This window comes from Trichechus manatus, unplaced genomic scaffold (genome assembly GCF_000243295.1).
Source record: "Trichechus manatus latirostris isolate Lorelei unplaced genomic scaffold, TriManLat1.0 scaffold00030, whole genome shotgun sequence".
NCBI lineage: Eukaryota > Metazoa > Chordata > Mammalia > Sirenia > Trichechidae > Trichechus > Trichechus manatus.
Window position 1 is genome coordinate 20,413,520 of NW_004443966.1, and position 19,315 is coordinate 20,432,834.

The 19,315-nt window shown below is 51.0% G+C and overlaps 1 protein-coding gene across 2 annotated transcripts in view; it reads left to right on the forward strand.

Annotated features, from left to right (window-relative positions):
• The window catches only part of PPCDC (phosphopantothenoylcysteine decarboxylase), a 34,871-nt gene that overhangs the window by 3,803 nt on the left and 11,753 nt on the right, over window positions 1–19,315 (forward strand). The window contains exons 1-5 of one of the 2 annotated variants that reach the window (XM_023729832.1): window positions 922–1,125; window positions 12,909–13,004; window positions 13,881–14,009; window positions 17,861–18,029; window positions 18,470–18,598. In XM_023729832.1, coding sequence (XP_023585600.1) covers window positions 940–1,125; window positions 12,909–13,004; window positions 13,881–14,009; window positions 17,861–18,029; window positions 18,470–18,555 — 666 coding nt within the window. In that variant the 5' untranslated portion in view covers window positions 922–939 and the 3' untranslated portion in view covers window positions 18,556–18,598. Of the gene's footprint in view, window positions 1–916; window positions 1,126–12,908; window positions 13,005–13,880; window positions 14,010–17,860; window positions 18,030–18,469; window positions 18,599–19,315 lie in introns of those variants that run through there. The other variant, XM_023729833.1, reaches the window with a different exon arrangement.

A 19,315-nucleotide genomic window follows, 5' to 3' on the forward strand; every position in this document is an offset into this window, starting at 1 on the left:
CTGGAGCATGGAAACCCCTTTGTTACCTAGGGTTTCACCTCACAAGCATCTCTGGAATTTGTCTCTTCCTACCACACCCTTTGTTCAGTCAGCTAGGCCCACTGCCTTAGCTCCTCTCCCCTCCCCAGACTCTGCAATCAGGGCCCCTCCATGCTGTCACCAGTACCAGCACCGTCTTTCTGAAATGAAAACTCCTCACTCTGGCCCTCACCACCTTTCCCTCTCTGGCCTTGCCCTGATTTTCCAACCTTACCTCCTGCCACTTCCCTACTCCCCACCTCACCCCTGAGCATCACTACTAAGCTACTCCCTGTTTCCCAAACCTGCCTCCCTCTTTCAGGCCTTTGCAAGGTTGCTCCTTCTTTCAAAGTTATTTCCTTCTTACTCTGGAAAACTGCTCGTCCTTCAGGACTCAACCTGAATGTCATCTTTTTTGTGAAATGGTCTCTGACTTTATCAGGCAGTCACTTCCTGGGCAGCCACAGCATCTGGTATAGGCCTTTCTCATAGCACTTGTCACATTACGTTGTAACATCCTTGCGGGGGCTTGGAGGTTGTCTGATATTCTTATCAAACTATGCCCCTAGAAGTGAGGACTGCTGATCCCCTCAGCCAGCCACTTGCTGTTGAGTTGACTCCAACTTATGGCGACCCCATGTGTGTCAAAGTAGAACTGTGCCGCATAGGGTTTTCAGTGGCTGATTTTACAGAAATAGATTGCCAGGCCTTTCTTCTGAGGTACCTCTGGGTGGACTCGAACCTCCAACCTTTTGGTTAGCAGTCGAGAGCATTAACTGTTCGCACCACCCAGGGACTTCTCAGGAGTACTGGTATTTGGCCTAGGATCTAACACATGATGTTCAATGCACTTTGGTCGAAAGTACGAATGAAGGAGACACCCTTGTTCTGCTTTTAGGTCCTAAATCTTAACAGAACCTGATGGAGGCTAGGATTGGTGGGCTTCCAGGACTCGAAGCCACTGGTTGCCACATGGAGCCAAGAGCCTCATGTCAAGCTGCTGCATCATTGGTGGAGGGAAAATTCCACGTTCTTGTGGGTGTCACCGGGAGTGTTGCAGCACTGAAGTTGCCCCTTCTGGTGTCAGGCCTTTTGGACATTCCTGGGGTGAGTATCCTCAATAGACAGTCCTGGTGACCTAGGATTAACCTCTGCCCTCTGGAGTCTGCCCACTTCTGTACCGTGGCTGGAGTTTGCTTTTTCTCAGTCATGGTGTTTGTGGAGGTCCTCTGCGTGTGTTGGTATGAAGAGGACACGGGAGACAGACCAGTGTCATAGTATAACCAGGAGATGCATTAGACAGTGTGGGCAGCGTGAGGGGAAGTGGACAAGGACCCATTGGTAGAGGGAGGGTTTTGGTTTCCGTACACTTACCCTGAGGCTCTCTGGGGTCCTGGTGTGGGAGGAGGGCTGGCTGGAGAAATGCAGCCAGTTCTTAGCTCCTTGTTTCTGCCTTGGGCTCCCCCAGCCCCACTTTGACTCTGTCCCAAGCACTGTGGCTTTTTTCTCCCTCTTTGTTAGACACCATGGCTGGCCTGTCAGTTAGGTGCACAGAAACCTCAGTGGCTCCCCATTGCCCTCAGCTCTGGTCTCAAACTTTGCTCCTTCAGGTCTTCAGAGATACCCAGGGCCACCACAGTGTGTTTGGTGGGGTGGGTGGGGGGAGCTCCAGCCGCTTACCCTTGGCCAGACCACCTCAGCTTTTATCAGTGTTATATATGGGGGCTCTGGGGCAGAATCTTTTGAGGGAAAAGGTCCATGGCTCTAAATAGTGCCCACTTCCTAGTGTGGCATCAAGGCCCTTGGTTGGTCTGGTTCATCTCCTGCTGCCCGCATACTCTACCCCAGTGACCTTTGCTTAGGCCGCGCCCCTGCCGGGCTGCACTGCCCCCCCTACTTCTCTCTGCCTTTCCAAGTTCTGTGCAAACCCTTCACTCAAAAGCCTCCCTTGTTGGCCCCAGCCTGTGTGATTTTGCTCCCCTTCTTTTAAATTCCTCATTTGACGTAGAACCATAGGTAGCCTTTGATGCTGTCTATGTTATTAAACACTAGTGTTTGTAGGGCATTAAGTCTTGGAGCCCAATATTGCTTTTTCCTTGCTTGTATTCCTGCCCAGGACCCAACACAGGATGGCACAGTTGCTGTATCCAGCATGTCCAGCAGGGGGCGGTGCTCACTCACCGATGACCCTGTGGGGGATCTAGACAACTGCTAGGACGCCTTGTTCCACTCTTTTTTTACTTTCCACAAACTTCTACCCAGAAAGTCACTCCCCCACCCATTCTCCAGGCTAGGATGCCAACCAGGCCAGAAGGGGGTAGGGAGGAAAGTCTCTTGGCCCCTGTAAGGGTGGGCACTGTGCTGCTGGGGCAGTACCACCTGGGGCCTGCCTCCCCCTCATGTGTCCAGAACTGTTGGTGGGAGCTGGCCAGATAGAGCCTTGAGGGCAGGAGGCCTGGAAGGGGTTGTAGCAGCCAAAGCCTCTGCCCTCTGGGGAGGGAGGGAGCCCTGTAGTTCCCTTTTCCCATAGTCCCAGAGCAAGTGAGTTTCTAGACTGAGGGTGGATGGGGGCGGGGAGCCTATCCCAGGAAACAGATGGGCAGCCTCAGAGCGGAGGGAAATGGTAACTCCTCCGCTTCCTCCCATCCCATGCAGCCAGCGTTTATGGGAGCGTGAGAAAAGGGTTGGCTGCAGCAGGAAGGTCCTCCAGCCTACCCCCGGCCTTTAGCCCGGGCCCGCTGCAGGGACAGACTATGTCTGGAGCAGGACTTGGCTCTCCCTCTCCTGGCTGCAGTAGAAGCCGAAAGCCGGGCAGCCAGAGGGCACTCAGTGGGAGGGAGGACTCCACTGACAGCCTCTTGGAGCCTGCCTTTCTCATTTTAAAATGGGGATGATGACTGCCACCCATCCCCCTCCTCTGATCAGGCTCCACGAGATGTTGGCTGGGGGAAAAGGACACAGATGAAACCATTTGTCATCATGTGCCAACAACTAGGAGCAGTGCTTGGCACAAGGAAGCACTTAGCAGTGTTTGCTTCCTGCCCTTCACCCCCTCCTTTCCCTTGTCGTCATGTCCTCTAGGCCCTCCACGTGGTGTGGGGTGTTGGGGTTGGCAAGACAGCCTCATGTGGGAAGAGCTGTGGGAGCCAGTTTCTGCCTGCACATGTGGAGGGGACCCCATCCTTCTCACCCTTATCCGTGTCACCTTGCAGGGAGGTAGCTCCCTAAAGAGCCTGGCTTTGCTTGGTGGGGTCCTTGTGAGGTGTTGGTAACCAAGGGTGAGCCGTAGCTTGCCTTGTGTTGGCCTGAGGTAGTTAAGGCAACAGCCTTGCCCCTCAGCGCTCCCTCACATTCCCTCCCACCCGTCTCTCCATGACCCCCTTTCTAGGTCACCTGCCAGAGCAGTCTTCGTCCCTGGGAGCAGTCATTCTCAGTGCTTTTCCACGAGTCTTGGATTCATATGCTCTAGGCTTTCCCAAGCTCCCTTAGGCATATCCAGATTTTAACTAGCAAACTAGCAGCTGGGTGTGGGCTGCGGGGAGCTGGGTAGTTCTACATGCCTGGCTCCCAACTAGTCCTGACTCACCAGTGTGTCCAGGCATTCCCAGAGAGCCACAGACCTAGAGGTCACCATGCTGGTGGCCTCTACAGCCAGAGCAGGGAGCCTGTGAGAGGGTGATGGAGAGGGGTGGATTTAGCCTCAAGACTTACACACCAGCAGTGAGGGGGAATAGCCACCAACAAAGAAGGCTGAACCCTTTATGTGGAGTCAGAGGAATTGGACAGTCGGGACCAGCCTTACCGTAAGAAAGGCAGCTGAGCATAGAGGATTTTGAGACTGGGCCTCTGGGCAAGTCATTCTTCTTCATGGCCTTAGTTTTCTTATCCCCACAGTGAAGGAGTGGGACTCAAATGACCTATATCCAGGGGGCTTCTCTGGCACTGGTATTGGAAGATTCTAGGTGTGAGAAGGAAAAGGACTAGGGCTGGAAGGCAACCCAAGAGAAGGTTCTGAGGCCCAGGAGAGCTTCAGGGTGTTTTGCAGTTCCATAATTGTTACGTAATTAGGTGGCAGTTACATCTGAGCTGTCAACTCAGGCAGTTTCTGCCCTTTGCCTGGCACCCTTCTAACTTGAGAAGAAGATACCCCTCTGTCTTGGCCAGGACAGGTGTCAGCAAGGCTCAGAGCCAGGAAGGGAATTTCTAGAGGTGGAGAAAATCTTCCACTCACGGAGTTGGCAGGCCTTGGGCTTAGAGAAGGATGAGTTTCTGGAATGCCTGTCAGGACATCCAGGGCTGTCAAGGGTGAGGGAAGGAGGGCTCCGCTCATAAGCGTATGTCAGTGTGTGAATAACAACAGGTATAAGGCTGATTTCCAAAATGTGATGATAACATATATCCCCAATTTCCCATTTCATCCCCTGGACACCAGCCACCCACATGGCACTTTATCACCCAGAGTTGGGTCTCTACAAGTTAGGACTCTGTCCGTCTAGCCCCTGCCAAATAGGCAAACACCAGCCTCTCTGCTGGTTCTCACTGCTCCTGGTGTGGTCAATAATTCACTAGAATGACTCACAGACCTTACAGAAACTATTACCTATACTTACTGTTACCCATTTATTATAACTAGAAAGGATGCAAGTGAAGAGATGCGTCAGGCGAGGTCTGGATGTCCCTGCTGGAGGCTTCCATTGTCCCCAGGGACATGCCACTCCCTCTCCTATGCATGGATGTTCTCACCAACCCTGGAAGCTCCAGAGAGGAAGCTCCAAGGTCCAAAGTCCCCTCCCTAGTCATTGGACTGAGGCCTTTGTGCATAGTTATGATCGACCCAATTAATGACTTCCTGGAGGTAGTGCACCAGGTGTGGGGCCTGTGTAGCCCCTACTTGCCTAGCTATTTTAGAAAGACAAAGAGCACCTTAATTGCTTGGCTATTTTCAGAAACCAGGTACAAAAGGCCAAACTTAAAAATGTAACTAGAAGGCCATACAAAAACAGGGAACAGATTGGTTGCTATAAAAATACCACAGAGTGGGTGCCTTTAAAGAACAAAAATTTATTGTCTCACAGTTTTGGAGGCTAGAAAATAGAAATTAGGGCCTCGGCTCTAGGGGAGGGTCCTTCCTTGTTGGTAGCGCTGGGTGTTCCTTGGCATTCCTTGGCTTGTAGGCTGGTGATGGTTCCTCCCGTGGTCTCTTCCCCTGTGTGTGTCCTTCTCTGTGTCTGTTTTCCCTTTTTGTAAGACACTACTCAGAAGGGATTAGGTTTAGGATCCACCCTATTCTAGTATGATTTCATTAACGTAACAAAAGAGATCCCCTATATCTTAGTTATCTCGTGCTGCTATAACAGAAACACCGTAAGTGGATGGCTTTAACAAACAGAAATTTATTTTCTCACCATTTAGGAGGCTAGAAGTCCAAATTCAGGGTGCTGGTTCTAGGGGAAGGCTTTCTCTCTCTGTCGGCTCTGGAAGAAGGTGCTTGTTTCTTCAGCTTCTCCTTCCTGTTTCCTTGGAGATCTCCATGGGTCTTGGCATCGATCTTAGCCCATCTCTCTGCTTGCTTGTTTAATCTCAAAAGAGATTGACTCAAGATACACCCTATACTAATCTTGTCTCATTAACATAACAAAGACAACCCATTCCCAAATGGGATTATAACCACAGGCAGAAAGGTTAGGATTTACAACACATTTTTTGGGGACATAATTCAATCCATAACACCCTGTTTCCAAATAGGTTTATATTTACAGGTACACAGGTTAGGACTTCAACTTTTTGGGAGACAGATTTCAATCTGTAACACAGTATGAAGTAAATTCTGCTTTTCTGGAGGACCATTTAGCGATATCTAAAGAAATTAAAAATCTTCACAGCCCTTGATTCACCTGTAGGATTGAACCCTGTAGGATGTATTTACAAAAGTTCATCATATGTATAAGGATGTTCACTACAGCATTGTTTATAATTTCAGAATAAAATGGGAAACAATCAAAATGTCCAGCAATAGAGAGCTGGTTAAATACAGTTAGGATTACTAGACCAGAGGTGGATTTGTGTGCTGATGTGGGATGGTCCTTAAGATACAAGTGAAAAAAACAAAATGCAGAACTATTTCCTGTATATAGCAGCGGCTAGCAAACTATGGCCCACAGCCCAAATCTGGTCCATGGCCTGTTTTTGTATGGCCTGCAAGTTAACAATGGTTTTTATATTTTTATATCTTTCCAAGAATTGTAATTATTTACCATCACTGAAAGAGAAACCTGAGGGAAGGGGACCAGTGAGAGGAGAGGGGAGAAGGACCTTCTTGACAAGCTGGCTTGTTGTTGTTGGGTGCTGTCAGGTCAATTCTGAGTCACAGTGATCCCATATGACAGAGTAGAACTGCCCCATAGGGTTTTCTTGGCTGTAATCTTTACAGAAGTAGATTGCCAGGTCTTTCTCCTCAGAGCTGCTGGGTGGGTTCAAACTGCCAACCTTTCAGTTAGCAACCGAGTGCTTAACCATTGCACCACCAGGGCTCCTTTCCTGATAGGCAGCAGCAGCAAATTAAAGCTGTAAGCTATGTAAAGACTTAGGTACCCTGTAATCAGTATTGTTGTTGTTGTTGAGTCGATTCCGACTCATGGTGACCCCAAGTGTGCAGAGTAGAACTGCACTCCATAGAGTTTTCAAGGCTATGACCTTTTGGAAGTAGATTGCCAGGCCTTACTTCCGAGGCGTCCTTGGGTGGGTTTAAATCACCAACTTTTTGGTTAGTAGTCTGGTGCTTAACAATTTGTGTCACCCTGGGACTCCTGTTTTTTTTTTAAGTATGATTTTTTATTTTTTAAATTTTTAATCATGCTTTAGGTGAAAATTTACAGCTAAGTTAGTTTCTCATACAAAAATTTGTACACATATTGTTATGTGTTATGTGACCCTAGCTGCTATCCCTGTAATGTGACGGCACATTCCCCTTTTCCACCCTGGATTTCCTATGTGCTTTCACCCAGCTCCTATCCCCTTCTGCCTTCTCTTCTCGCCTTTGGACAGGAACTGCCCATTCAGTCTCCTATATCTGCTTGAACTAAGAAGCACACTCTTCACGAGTATCATTTTATAGTCCAGTCTAATCTTCATCTGAAGAGTTAACTTTGACTCTGATTTTTATATTTTTAAATAGTTAAAGAAAATCAAGAGAAGAGTAATATTTTGTGACACATAAAATCGTACAAATTTTGAATTTCAGTGTCCCTAACATTTTATTGGAAAACAGCCACAATTATTCATTTACATACTGTTTATAACTGTGTTTGTGCTACTACAGAGTTGAGTAGTTGTGACAGCCTAAAATATGTACTACCTGGTCTTTTATAGGAAAAGTTTGTCAACCACTTTTGTATAATATCTATCTGTTTACATAGCTGAGTTAGTCCCTGCAGTTTTTTCCCCTGGAAGTAGTTGCCTTTGCGGAGGGAGACGGGGGCAGGAAGGGAGGCTTTTATTTTCAATTTTGGATCATTCTGTTCAATTTTAATTATCTAGCCTTATAAGTGGAGCCCTGGTGGCCTAGTGGTTAAGAGTTCGACTGCTAACCAAAAGGTCGGCGGTTCAAGTCCAGTAGCTGCTCTTTGGAAACCATACGGGGCAGTTCTGCTCTGTCCCTCAGGGTTGCTATGAGTCAAAATTGAGTCTACGGCAAAGGTTTTGGTTTTTTTTTTAGCCTTATAGGTATGAGGCATTGGTGGTTTAGTGGTAGTATTCTCACCTTTCATGTGTGAGACCTGAGTTCAAGTCTTGGCCAAGGCACCTCAAGCATAACTACCACCCATCTATCAGTGGAGGCTTGCGTGTTGCTATGATGCTGAACAAGTTTCAGTGGAGCTTCCAGACTAAGATGGAGTAGGAAGAAAGGCCTGGTGATTTACTTCGAAAAATCAGCCAGTGAAAACCCTATGGATTACAATGGTCCACTCACGCCGTGCATGGGGTCTCCATGAAGTGGAGGGTGACTCAAGGGCAGCTAACAACAACAGCAACCTTGTGTGTATATTTATTATTTTCTGAAAGTCAGTGAGACTTTTGGTAGGGAGATTACAGCCTACTGTTTGTTTTCTTCTTCGTAACTGTATGCTTTTTCTTAAGTGCTCACTGAAGAAAGAAGAGAGCAGAAGAAACAAGGACCTGGTTTGAGGTTCTCATTTCTTCCCAGGCAGGGGCCACCTGTCTGCTCTGTGGTCTGGCTGTAGAAACTGGTCTGTTCTGGACCGACTGGGACTGGAGGGCTCTGAGGCATCTATTTACGCCTCTGCCAGGCTTGGCTGGCCCCTTCGTCCCTTGCCCTGCAGCTCATTCGCCTACTCCTCTAGGGAGCAGCACTGTAGGCTGCTGGTCAGAAGCAGCCAGCCCCCAGGCCCAGGCTGAGGGTTCCTGCCCCCCAGGGTCCTTCACTGCTACCCCAGAAATGCATCCCCATGATGAGTCTCCACAGACTGCCTCTCTGGCTCCTTTCTTGAGATTTTTCTCGAGCTGAGGAAGTACACAGAGGATTGGCAGCATGATTGTGCTCTAATGGCAGAAGGGGCCGACAGAATACGTACCCCCCCGCCACCCCGGATGCCTGTCTGGAGGAGATGAGAGAGCAAGTGCTCCCCCAGAGCATGGTGAGAAAGGGCACAGAGGATTCCTGAGAGAAGATGGGGAGGCTGCGCAGATGGAAGCTCAGGACTAGGGGTTTGTCTGTCCTGTGGCTGCAGAATGCTTCCCCACAGATTTCTTTGATAGTCTGCTCGAAGCAGCATGGGCCAGACAAGGGCCTAAAAGTAGCAGTGAAGGTATCACCCCAAATTCTATTTCCAGTTCCTCTTGCTGACTCTCCAGGGACGCCTGTTTCCAGATAGGGGTTGCTGATGTCTCTTTAGCAGAGAAAGGAAATTAGACTTGCCCAGAGGTTTGAGGAAGGCGTCTCTCTAAATGTGGGACAAAGTAGAGGCAGCTCATCTGATGGGCCTGGCCAGGCCTTAGTCCCATCACATGAGGAGATTCAGGTTAAAAATACTTGATATAAAAACTGTTCACAGGAGCCTAGGCAAGGACCACACCCAGAGCTGCCTTTCAGGAATCCTGTAGTGTGGGAAATGCTGTTTTAATGCCAAGCATACTCCTTCTAGGACCCAGGAGGGTATAAGAGAAACCCTAGGAGGGTTCCTGCCCTCAGGGAGTTTCCTGCCCTGCCAGGGCTTCTTGGCATTTGCTGGGAAAAGTTCAGGGCAAATGAGTGAATGTTCTGAATTGCTTAGTACCTCAGAAGGTAACACAAGTATTCTTTTTATTAAGTGTAGGAACCCAGGGCTCCCAAGACCTTTTTGGCCAAGTGAATGAAAATGAAAGAACAAAGCCCAGAGGGCTGATGAATCAGAGCAGGTGACATCCTCTAAAACCAGAAAAACTGGCCTGGGCCTGCCGGACAGCACTGGGGTCAGGGTTACCCACAAGGAGAGGCTGTTGCTTCTGTGTGGTCAGGGGAGGAGCACCAGCAAGGACTGCCTGTCACACGCTCTTCACATCACTCTTTAGGTGAAGACATTGACCCTCGGAGGTTCCTTAGCAATGTGCCCTGTGACCTGGGGAGGGTAGCTGAGAGCAGGATCAACCCAGAGGTTCGGGAAGAGATGAGAGGGGAGATCTCAAGCACATAATTGACAACAATGGGAGGCCCACTGGGGCCCCCAGTTGGAGCTTCCTAGGGCCCAGTGGGGTGGAAGGCAGTAAGAAGGCTCTGGGATCTTAGGTGGAGGGGAAAGAAAGGGTAGAGCTGAGAGGGACGAAGAGTCCCTGACCAGGAGCATTACCAGATTGAAACTATTTCTGAGGTTCCACTTTGAGAACTGGCAGGGCCTTGGGAGTTGGAGAGAGTGGAGGAACTGGATCTTTGGGAAGCAGCTCTCTAAATTTCAGAATAGAGAGGATGACCTGGGATGTTCTTAAATGGAAAAATAATTCAGGGTGGCTGGGAAGCTCTTAGAAATGAAAGAAAATGGGCCCCAGAGGAAAAGAAGGCAGTGTGTGACCAGAGACTGACGTCGCTGCCTGGGAAGCCCTCTGTTGAAGGAAGATTTAAAAAAACAAACAAAAACAAACCAAACTCTTCGCCGACGAGTTGATTCCGACTCACAGCGACCCTATGGGACAGAGTAAAACTGCCCCATCGGGTTCCCAAGGAGCAGCTGGTGGATTTGAACTGCCGACATTTTGGTTAGCAGCCTGAGCTTTTTAATCACTGTGCCACCAGGGCTCCGAAGGAAGATTGGGAGACAGTTATATGCAAAGGAGGACATGTAACCAAAGGGCAAGAGTATGGACCAAAGACCCTCAGAGTGAGCTGAAGCTTGTGGTAAAACTCAGGGTGACCAAGAGGGTTGCTACATATATTTGGAAAAAGAAAAAGGGAACTGCCTGGTGCTGGAGGCCAATGGTATGACATTAGCAGGGGGTGAAGAGAAATGTGAGGGAATTCCTTGAGTCTCATTTTGTTTCCATCTTCTCTTTTGAGCTTGAAAAAGTAGGACAAACGGTGGTAGGAGGGACTTGAACCCAGGGTGGTTAATTCATCTCCTTACTGGGGCAAATTATGTCCTGGGGTGCTGATGTCACCAAGTTGTGGTTGGTGACCTTCCAGGAGGTGTGGCAAACAGCAGAGGGGCTGGGGGATAGAGGTGGCTACGTGTCATCCCTTTATCAAATGGGGAAAGGAGGTGGGCTCCACAAATTACTACAGATGAGGCTTGTGAGCTCCTAGAAAATGTTCGTCACTGGGATTAGAGTGGGTTCACTAGGAACAAGACACGTCAAGTTTAGTTTATTTTTTGGATTTTAAACAAAAGTATGTGAGGATTTAGGTAAAGGCTTTGATGGGATCTTAGGATATCCCTGGGGACCAGCTGATGATGTCAGCATGTTTATAACTGTGAACGACCGACTTGGAAAGATTTGTTCTTCCCTTGCCCCTCGCTTTGTGGAAGGTCTCTGCCCTTGACCTTGTTCTGTTCATGATTTAGATTAGTGTCCCAGGGGCCTATTGATGGTGGTGCTGGCTGAGAGCAGGCCAGGAGGAATAATAGGTTTGAGGTCTCAGGAGCTCTCTGTAGACTGGCAAACAATGGGCCAACTCGGGTGGAATTTACCAGGCAAATGTGAGGGACTGCATTTGGGACCAGAAAAGTAACTGCTCTGATATAGTCTGGGGGCTTGTGGCTTAGTAGCTGCATGGGTGGAAAGGACTTCTCTGAGTTGTTGCTGATTGCATACCCCATATACATCAGTAGGGGGATGTGGCCACCAGAAGAGCTGGTGTGGGCTGAGTTTCCCCTGGAAGACACTCAGTGTCAGGGCATGATGTTCCAGGTTTCTTGAGTCCAACATCCCTAGATTTTGTGCAAGTTCTGTGGATGGTAGATTCCAAGGTGCAGTGAGAGGATGAATGGACAAGTAGAAATCTCTCCAGTAGAGCTGGGGACCCCAGACCTTCTGACGTTTCTCCCAAAAGGGCTATAATTGATAAAACGTTCTTCCTCCGTTGGCCTTTCTCCTTCCTGCCTGGTCCCAGCCTTGCTCTCAGGTGCTGTGTAGAACACCTCTGCCACACTATCCCACAATAGACAGGAAAGAAATGAGGAGGGGGGCCTGGGTGAGACGATAGGGTGGGTGGGCATTGGGCTGAGTTGGCATGGGCAGGCCCCAGCAAGTCATTATCAAGTAGGTCCAGCATCCCCTGAGCTTTCAGTTTTGCAAAAGAAGGCAGAAATTTTCTTCTTTTCAATGTGAAATCTCTCGATTTGTCTATGTTGGCTCAAAAATATTTATAACCCCATGCAGGCCAACCAAGCATGTCTGCAAGCTGGATCTGGCCCAGACACTGCCACTCATAACCTCTGCACTGGTTATTTGGCAATTCTGTCCTTGTCACCCTGACTTTCCTTCCCTCCTGGATCAATGTCCTCCCCTAACTCAGTGGTTCCTGCAAAGATGTGATTTCCTATACCCTTCCCCTCCTGGCTACCCTTTTGTGGGCCCCTTTAGTTTGCCAGCTATAAGTCTGACATCTTGTTTTACAAATGATGGCAAGCCATCGAGTGCCCTTCACACCACAGAGTGCTGTTTTTCATAGTCTGTTCTGTTCAGCAAGTTAAACATCCCCCTTGTTTGTGTAATTCATTTACTTAGTAAAACCTCCCATGGGTAGTGTGAAGGTAAACTTCATTCTCTTCCCCATGAACACAGGGCACATAGGTTTTGTTTTCCTGGCATCTGTCTGTAGCCTGAAACCACAATGCCGCGTTCCTGGAAGTACTCAGTGAAGGGACTGTGTCTGCTTTCTTGCCGGGCATGGATGCAGATGCCACATGACAGGCCCCAGCTCCCCAGTGCCTTGGCCTGCAGAGGGCAGGACTGTGGTGTGGCCCAGAGCTCAGGACCTGTGACCCTCTTGGGGTGGGCCTGAGCCCCAAGCCCTCTCCTGCCTGCCATGCCCTCTTCGGCCCTGTTGCCTCGAGGCCCTTCCTGTCGCTGCCTGCCTCTGCTTCGGGCCTCACTCTGCCCGAGCGCAGGAGCCTGCAGCTTTATATACCCTGGGCAGTTGGTGACTCATTCCTCAGCAGCCCTTGGCAGATGGGGAAGTGAAACCACAGCACCTGGTAGGGCCTGACTTTGGGTGACAGCGGAAGTAGCTGTGCAAATGTGGGGCTCGCTGCTGCCAAGGAGGGGGAAGTCCTCTCCACAGCCAGCGATGAAGCAAGCGATGAAGCAAGTGCTGGCCTGGCCCGGCCCTCGTGTGGCCTTCTGGCCTGTGGCTGTGGTGACAGTTTCTCCGTTCTCCTTCCCCTGCCTTTTCTTGGTGACAGCTGGAAGTAGCAGTGGTCACAACTGAGAGAGCCAAACATTTCTACAGCCCCCAGGATGTTCCTGTCACCCTCTACAGTGACGCTGATGAATGGGAGGTCAGTGCTTGGGGCCCCAGGGCTGAGTTCATTGCATTTCTACCGCCAGGACTGTCCTTCCTGCAGCCTAGGGGCCTGACGGCCAGAGCAGACTGGCTGGGCTCAAGTCAGCGGTCAGTGCCCTCTGGCCAGAGGCGATGAGGAAAACATCTGTCTAGCTTCTGGCCTGTGGGAGGCCCACAGTCCCCTCCCACCTTAGGCAGAACTCAGCTTTGGCCCCATGCCCAAAGTTGAGTGTCCTTGTACTTATCTGGGCTGATGAAACCACAGAGGAGCTCTGTTCCCACCACCGTTCGCACCACCCTTGTCCACGTGGCTCCCAGTGTCAGGGCTGTCAGGAGCGCCTCACTTCGCATGCCACCAGGCTCTGTGTCTGCTCTCCTGCAGAGGGGCGGGCACCAGCCAATTCACCAGACGTCGAGTGTGGGCCTCACAGGGGTGCTCTGCCAGGCATTTTTAAACATTCTCAGCCCTAGAACTTTTCTGGCTGGGCTGTCTTCCTCACCCCACCCCCTCCATTTCTCACTACAACGGGTGCTTCCATTGGCTTAGACAACCCAAGCATCCGCCTCAAGCAGACAGGCCAGGAGCTCCCTGCCAGATGTCAGTTCTCTTGAAAACCGAACCATAAAGGGAATAGCGTGGAGAGACAAGGGCCGTTTGTTTCCTCAGGCCTGGTTTCTCTTAGGCCGTTGGCTCCATGGCCAGTGCCTGCCTGCTCCACTTTGAGAGGGAACAGCAGTGGACTTGGGCAGTGGTGCGGGTCAGGTGGTCTCTCCCTTGAGTGCCTGACTCCTTGTACCTAGTCTGCTTTGCCCCTCCCCCTGCCCCCCTTCTTTCCTCCGCACTGTGACCCTGTTTTCTTCCCTCTGCCAGATGTGGAAGTGCCGCTCTGACCCCGTTCTTCACATTGACCTGCGGAGGTGGGCAGACCTCATGCTAGTAGCACCTCTGGATGCCAACACTCTGGGGAAGGTGGCCAGTGGTATCTGTGACAACTTGCTTGTGAGTAACTCCTTGTGTCCTTATCCCTCCCTGGGCCTCACTCCCAGTTTACTGAGCTGCTGAATTCCTTGGACAGGGTTCTCGCCTTGGAAAACTATTACTGTGGGGCCCAGGTTTGCTCAGGGAGAGCACCAGTCCCCCCATTGACCCCTCTCCCAGACTGCATCTTACCTATTCTTTGGCAAGTTGCCTGACAGACCTGGTTCTGGTGGGTTGCCTTGACCTGCTGGTGACGTATGGGGAGTGCCCACCTCTCGCCTGCACCTTAGTGCTCAGCCAGGTGTGCACCCCGAGCCCCTTGCTCCTCTTCCTTTGCCTTCCTTCATTGGTCTCCCTGCCCAGCCCCGTTGCCTCCCCTCTCTGCAGCTCTGCCTTTCCACCAGGGTCTGGATATACTCATGGGCAATCTGGTAAGGGTGTTACTTCCTTGAGGAAGTAACCTTCTCCACACGTGTCTCTCCTGTAGTTTTAGCTGTAAGGCTGAGATGCAGTTCTCCTAGATTTAGGGAGAATTTAGAGAAAGAATGAGAGATGAGAGCTGATGGTGGTGGAGGAGAGAAGGAGAAGTCCAGTTGTTCAAAGTGGGGATTGTCTTAGGCCTAAGGGACCTCAGGGAGCTAGTGCATTTAAAACGGAGCCGCCTTAGTTTATCTCATCATCCTAGGATGCTTTGGGCGTGATTACTCTCCTCTCTCTTTCCCTTCCCTGCCCCCCATATAGTAAATTCTTATCTACTACGTGCTGGGCCCCATGCTGAGGGACACACCCACACAGGGAGCTCACAGTCCGGAAGGAAAGGGATTGGATCCCCTGCACAGGCAGGAAGCACCCATGGAAAAGGAATATGCTCTAGTGTGTGGTACAGTCTTAATGTCCACAGTGAGTGGGCCCTCTTGCTCCTTTGGCAATGGAGTCAGTGCCTCACACAGTGTTGGGCACGCTGTAGCCATTCAACAAATCCGTACTGTATATATGAGGTCATTCTTAATTTTACTTTTACAAACAGCCAGGGCTACTTCGGAGTTTAATATGGTGAATAAGGTGAATAACAAAGCTGGGTCAGGATATTTTGTGGGGGGGTCAGACATGAGATTTGTTGTCGTTGGATGCTGTCAAGTCGATTAAGACTCATAGCGACCCTATAGGACAGAGTAGAACTGCCCCATAGGGTTTCCTAGGCTGTAATTTTTACGGGAGCAGACTGCCAGGTCTTTTTTTCCTGCAGAGCCACTGGGTAGGCTTGAACCACCAACCTTTTGGTTAGCAGCTGAGCGTTTAACCATTACGCTACCAGGGCTCCTTCAACATGAGATTAGTGTCCTCGTATGATCATTAACGGGCTCTTAAGGCACCTCTCGAAGAACCTGCCAGTGATTTGAGCATCATTTGAGTAAGTGCACAGGGTGACCAGAGGAAGAGCCACACACAGATTGCAAGGCCAGGAGCGGGTGGTAGGAAGTGCAGAGGAGGGGGAGCCTGGAGGGCAGAGTTATTGATAGAGGCTTCCCATTGGGGCTGTGACAGGGTGGCTGGAATAGATGAGTCTCCTTGCCACTGTCATCTGCGTGGACCAGAGCTGTATGTGACCAGCACCATCTCGCCAAATCTCCCTGCTTCCCACAGGCTGATTAGGACCTCTGGGAGTTGAACCCCTGCCTGGGCCAGCTCTCCAAGGGCTCCTTCCTTTCTTCCAAAAGTTCTGCTCCCCTTTGTTCTTCAAAGCTGCTGCCACTCCCTGTAACTTTTGGGGTTCCCTCCTCTGAGTTGACTAAGGGACATGTTCCCAAGACAAGCACCAGGCCATTTGCCTTCAGAGGTGTTAGTGGAAGACACAAGTGTTTCAAGTAATCTCAAATCGTATAAAGTTTGTACTCCCGTCACCTGTGGTCTGTGGCTGTGTCCTCTCTCAGTAGATGTTTGCTTCTGTATCTCTGAAAGGCACCACCCTGCTTCCTTCCTCCCTCCCTCAGATCGTCTCCCTTTCCAGTGCTCAGAACTGGGGTTACGATAGAGCAACATACGATCCTGCAGGCCCTCAGCCTGGGCGATGCCCATCTCTGTGTGTGCTCAGGCCCACTCAGGCCCTGGCCCTGATAGGCTAGATAGGAATCAGATCCAGAAAGAAGAGATGATTTCCCTAGATCCCAGTCTGGCTGGAAGCTGGGCTCCTGACAGGGAGCCAGGCCTTCTCCCCTGCCCAAGTGGATTCCCAGGGGCAGAGCCTGAGTCACTGGACCCAGCATTGGCCAAACAGAGCTGACCATGGGAACTCATGCCCTCCTTTCATCCCTCCTGCTGCTGGTCAGTTCCAAGGGGCTGTGGTCAGGCCAGGAAGCTCTGAGCTCTGAGATGAGGTGGGGAAAGCTAGGTCTATGTGGGACACAAGGTGCTGGAGTTTCTGCTCTGGTTGATGTGCTTTGTTTTGAGGGCACTTGGAAACCCCACACGCCATCTAGGTATGCTCATAACTTCTGCAGAAGCAGCAGGTGGCACGTGGCCAAGAGGAAGTGTGACTGAAACCATCCACTCATAGCCTGGTTGTAGCACTGAGAGGACTTGGTGGGAAATAAGCACTGGTGTCTGGGATGATGCAAGCAGCCGGATCCCGAGGCTGTTTGCTATCCCACTTCCTGTCCCCAAGAGAGGGCAGGGCCACCAAGGGTGGCAGGTATTGGCCCTGGCTTGCTGGTGGCATTGTTCTCTGGACTCCCTTTCTCTTTTCCCAGATGGGCCCCACTTCAGAGAAAGGGTGTGTCAGCCCTTGCCTCCCCGAGGGGCCCACGGCCCAGGAGGGGGTGCCTGGATCAGGCAGAGCCCAGGGTGCTTACCCCTGTCGGCCCAGAGTTTATTTCCGCCTAGGCAGCCCCCGGTCCAGAGAGCTCGTGCCTGTAGTAATAACTAGAGCGACCGTTCCTTGAGCCTGTACTCTCTGCCAGGCCCTGTGCTAAGGCTTCATAAGCATTTTCCCGCTCCATTCTCACAACCACCTCACAAGGGGGTCTTCTGCAGTGAGGAAGCCAAGGCTTCAGGCATTTTGTACCATGTCCAAGTTCTCACAGTGAGTAAGAAATAGCACAGCGAGGGTTTGAACCCAAGCTACATGATTTCAGAGCCCTGAGTCCTTAACCATGGCACCAAGAACTCTGGGTTGGTCAGTCCCTTTTCTGGTTTGTGACTCAGAGTAATGGTCCAGAGAGCTGGAGGCTGTGAGGCTGCCCTGTGTGGCGGAAGGAGCTGGCGCAGCCTGCACAGCCTCACACTGTTGTCTGTGTGTGACCTTGGATACCTGCTCGCCTCTTGAGTGAGCTGCAGCTTCTCCATCTGTGACACGGGGACAGTACCTTCCTTACAGGGTCACAGTGAGGGTTCATGAGATAATATATATAAAAGAGTTGTTGTCATTGTCAGGCTCTGTTTGGCCTAGAAGTAGAGCTGGTGTGTGGGTAGATGGGCCCCCAGCTGATAAGCAGTCTGGTTCTTAGTTAGCTTCCGGTGAACCACAAAGCCTGCCTTCTGCTCACCAGGGTTGCTTCTGCCTGAGAGGTGTGAGCCCACTGTGGAGCAGGAGACCTATCAACCTGGGAGGGAAGATCTGCTTAGAGGAGGCTAGTTGAGTGTTGGTTGACCACCTCCTGTGGTGTCTGTGGGGAGGTAAAGAGGGGTGAGGGGACACAGCCTCCACCCCCAGAGGGATGTGAGGCAGCTCCCTGCAGGCAGGCAGCTCCCCGCATTCCAAGTCCATGGCCGGGGCTGCTGGCTGCAAGGCCCAGGGTAATAGGTAGGATTTGGAATGGCTGGTAAGGGGTGGCAGGCAGAGAACACAGGATACCCGCCCCAGCCCTCCTTTACAGACCTGTGTCATTCGGGCCTGGGACCGCAGCAAGCCCCTGCTCTTCTGTCCGGCCATGAACACCACCATGTGGGAGCACCCCATCACTGCGCAGCAGGTAGGCCAGCTCAAGGCCTTCGGCTATGTCGAGATCCCCTGTGTGGCCAAGAAGCTGGTGTGTGGAGACCAAGGTGAGTGCCTTGCCAGGCTCATAGTCCATCCTCACAGCCCAGGGCTGAGGAGGGGGCTTGGCTTTGGGGTCAGATCTGCATTGCAATCCTGGTCCATAGTGACCTTGGGCAAAAGGGTTCTGAGCTCAGCTTTCTCATCTGGAAAATGGGACTCATAACTCCTCCCTCTCAGAGTTGTTAGGATTAAATGGGATAAATATGTCAAGTGCTTGGCATAGTCCCTTGCACATAGCTGTACACAGTTGTGGTAGCTACCGAATTATGCCTTGAGCCTGTGCTGGGGGTATATCAGAAGAGGTTTGATGAGTCTGGCTCAAGCAGAGATGGTTCTGACCCTCTCATGCCCTCTGGGTAGAGTGCTTGGAGGAGCACTCTGGGGGCTGCAGGCACTGTTGGATCATCTGGCAGACTATCTGCCACAGCAGAACTTTGCTCCCCAGGTCTGGGGGCCATGGCTGAGGTCGAGACCATTGTGGACAAAGTGAAGGAAATCTTCTGTCAGCGCAATGGCTTCCAGAAGAAGTGAACCAGGATTTCTGGCTCGTGTGTCCCTCTGCACTCAGCATCGATGAAGAAGGTTGGCATGATATGGTGAAGATGCCCTTGTTTGCTGAGGAGGGGTCTGGCCTGGACCTGCTCCAGCACCTCCGCAGGGGCCTGACCTGTCCCAAGTTAAACTGGACCAAAGACCTAAATCCCATCTTCTTTGAAGCAAAAGACACCTGCTGTCTGGAGCCCCACCCCATCTCTTAGGGTGAGCACAGCAAGCCAGAGGAGCAAGCTGCAGAGTGCTTGGGCGTGGCCCTGTGATCCTGGGAGGAGGACTGAGTGACTGAGGAACCTTGATTCTTCCTCTCACCCCGGAACCGCTTTTAGAAACAGCCACAGCTGGAGCTCCGCAGCGTGATGGGCCCCAGGCTGGGCCTTTCGAGCCTCAGCTCTTTGCTGCCATGTAATCAGGGAAGCCTGTGAGATTTCTACAGACCATTCTAGGAGATCAGGGCTCAGGGAAATAAAGAGAAATGACCTTTTAGGAGACTCCATCTTTCTTTTATAGCCTGTCTGTGTCTCAGAGAGCAGGGGGTGATGCTAAGTGTGACTGGGGAAGGGTCTGGGCTGACGACTGGCTGGCAGTCCTTAGTCCCCATATAACATGGTGATTAAGGGCACAGAGCTCTGAAGCCAGACAGCCCCAAGTTCAAATCCCAGCTCTGCTACTTACTAACACTGTGACCTTTGGCTCTGGGCTTGGCCTTTCTGACCCTTACTTTTTCTTACCTGTATTA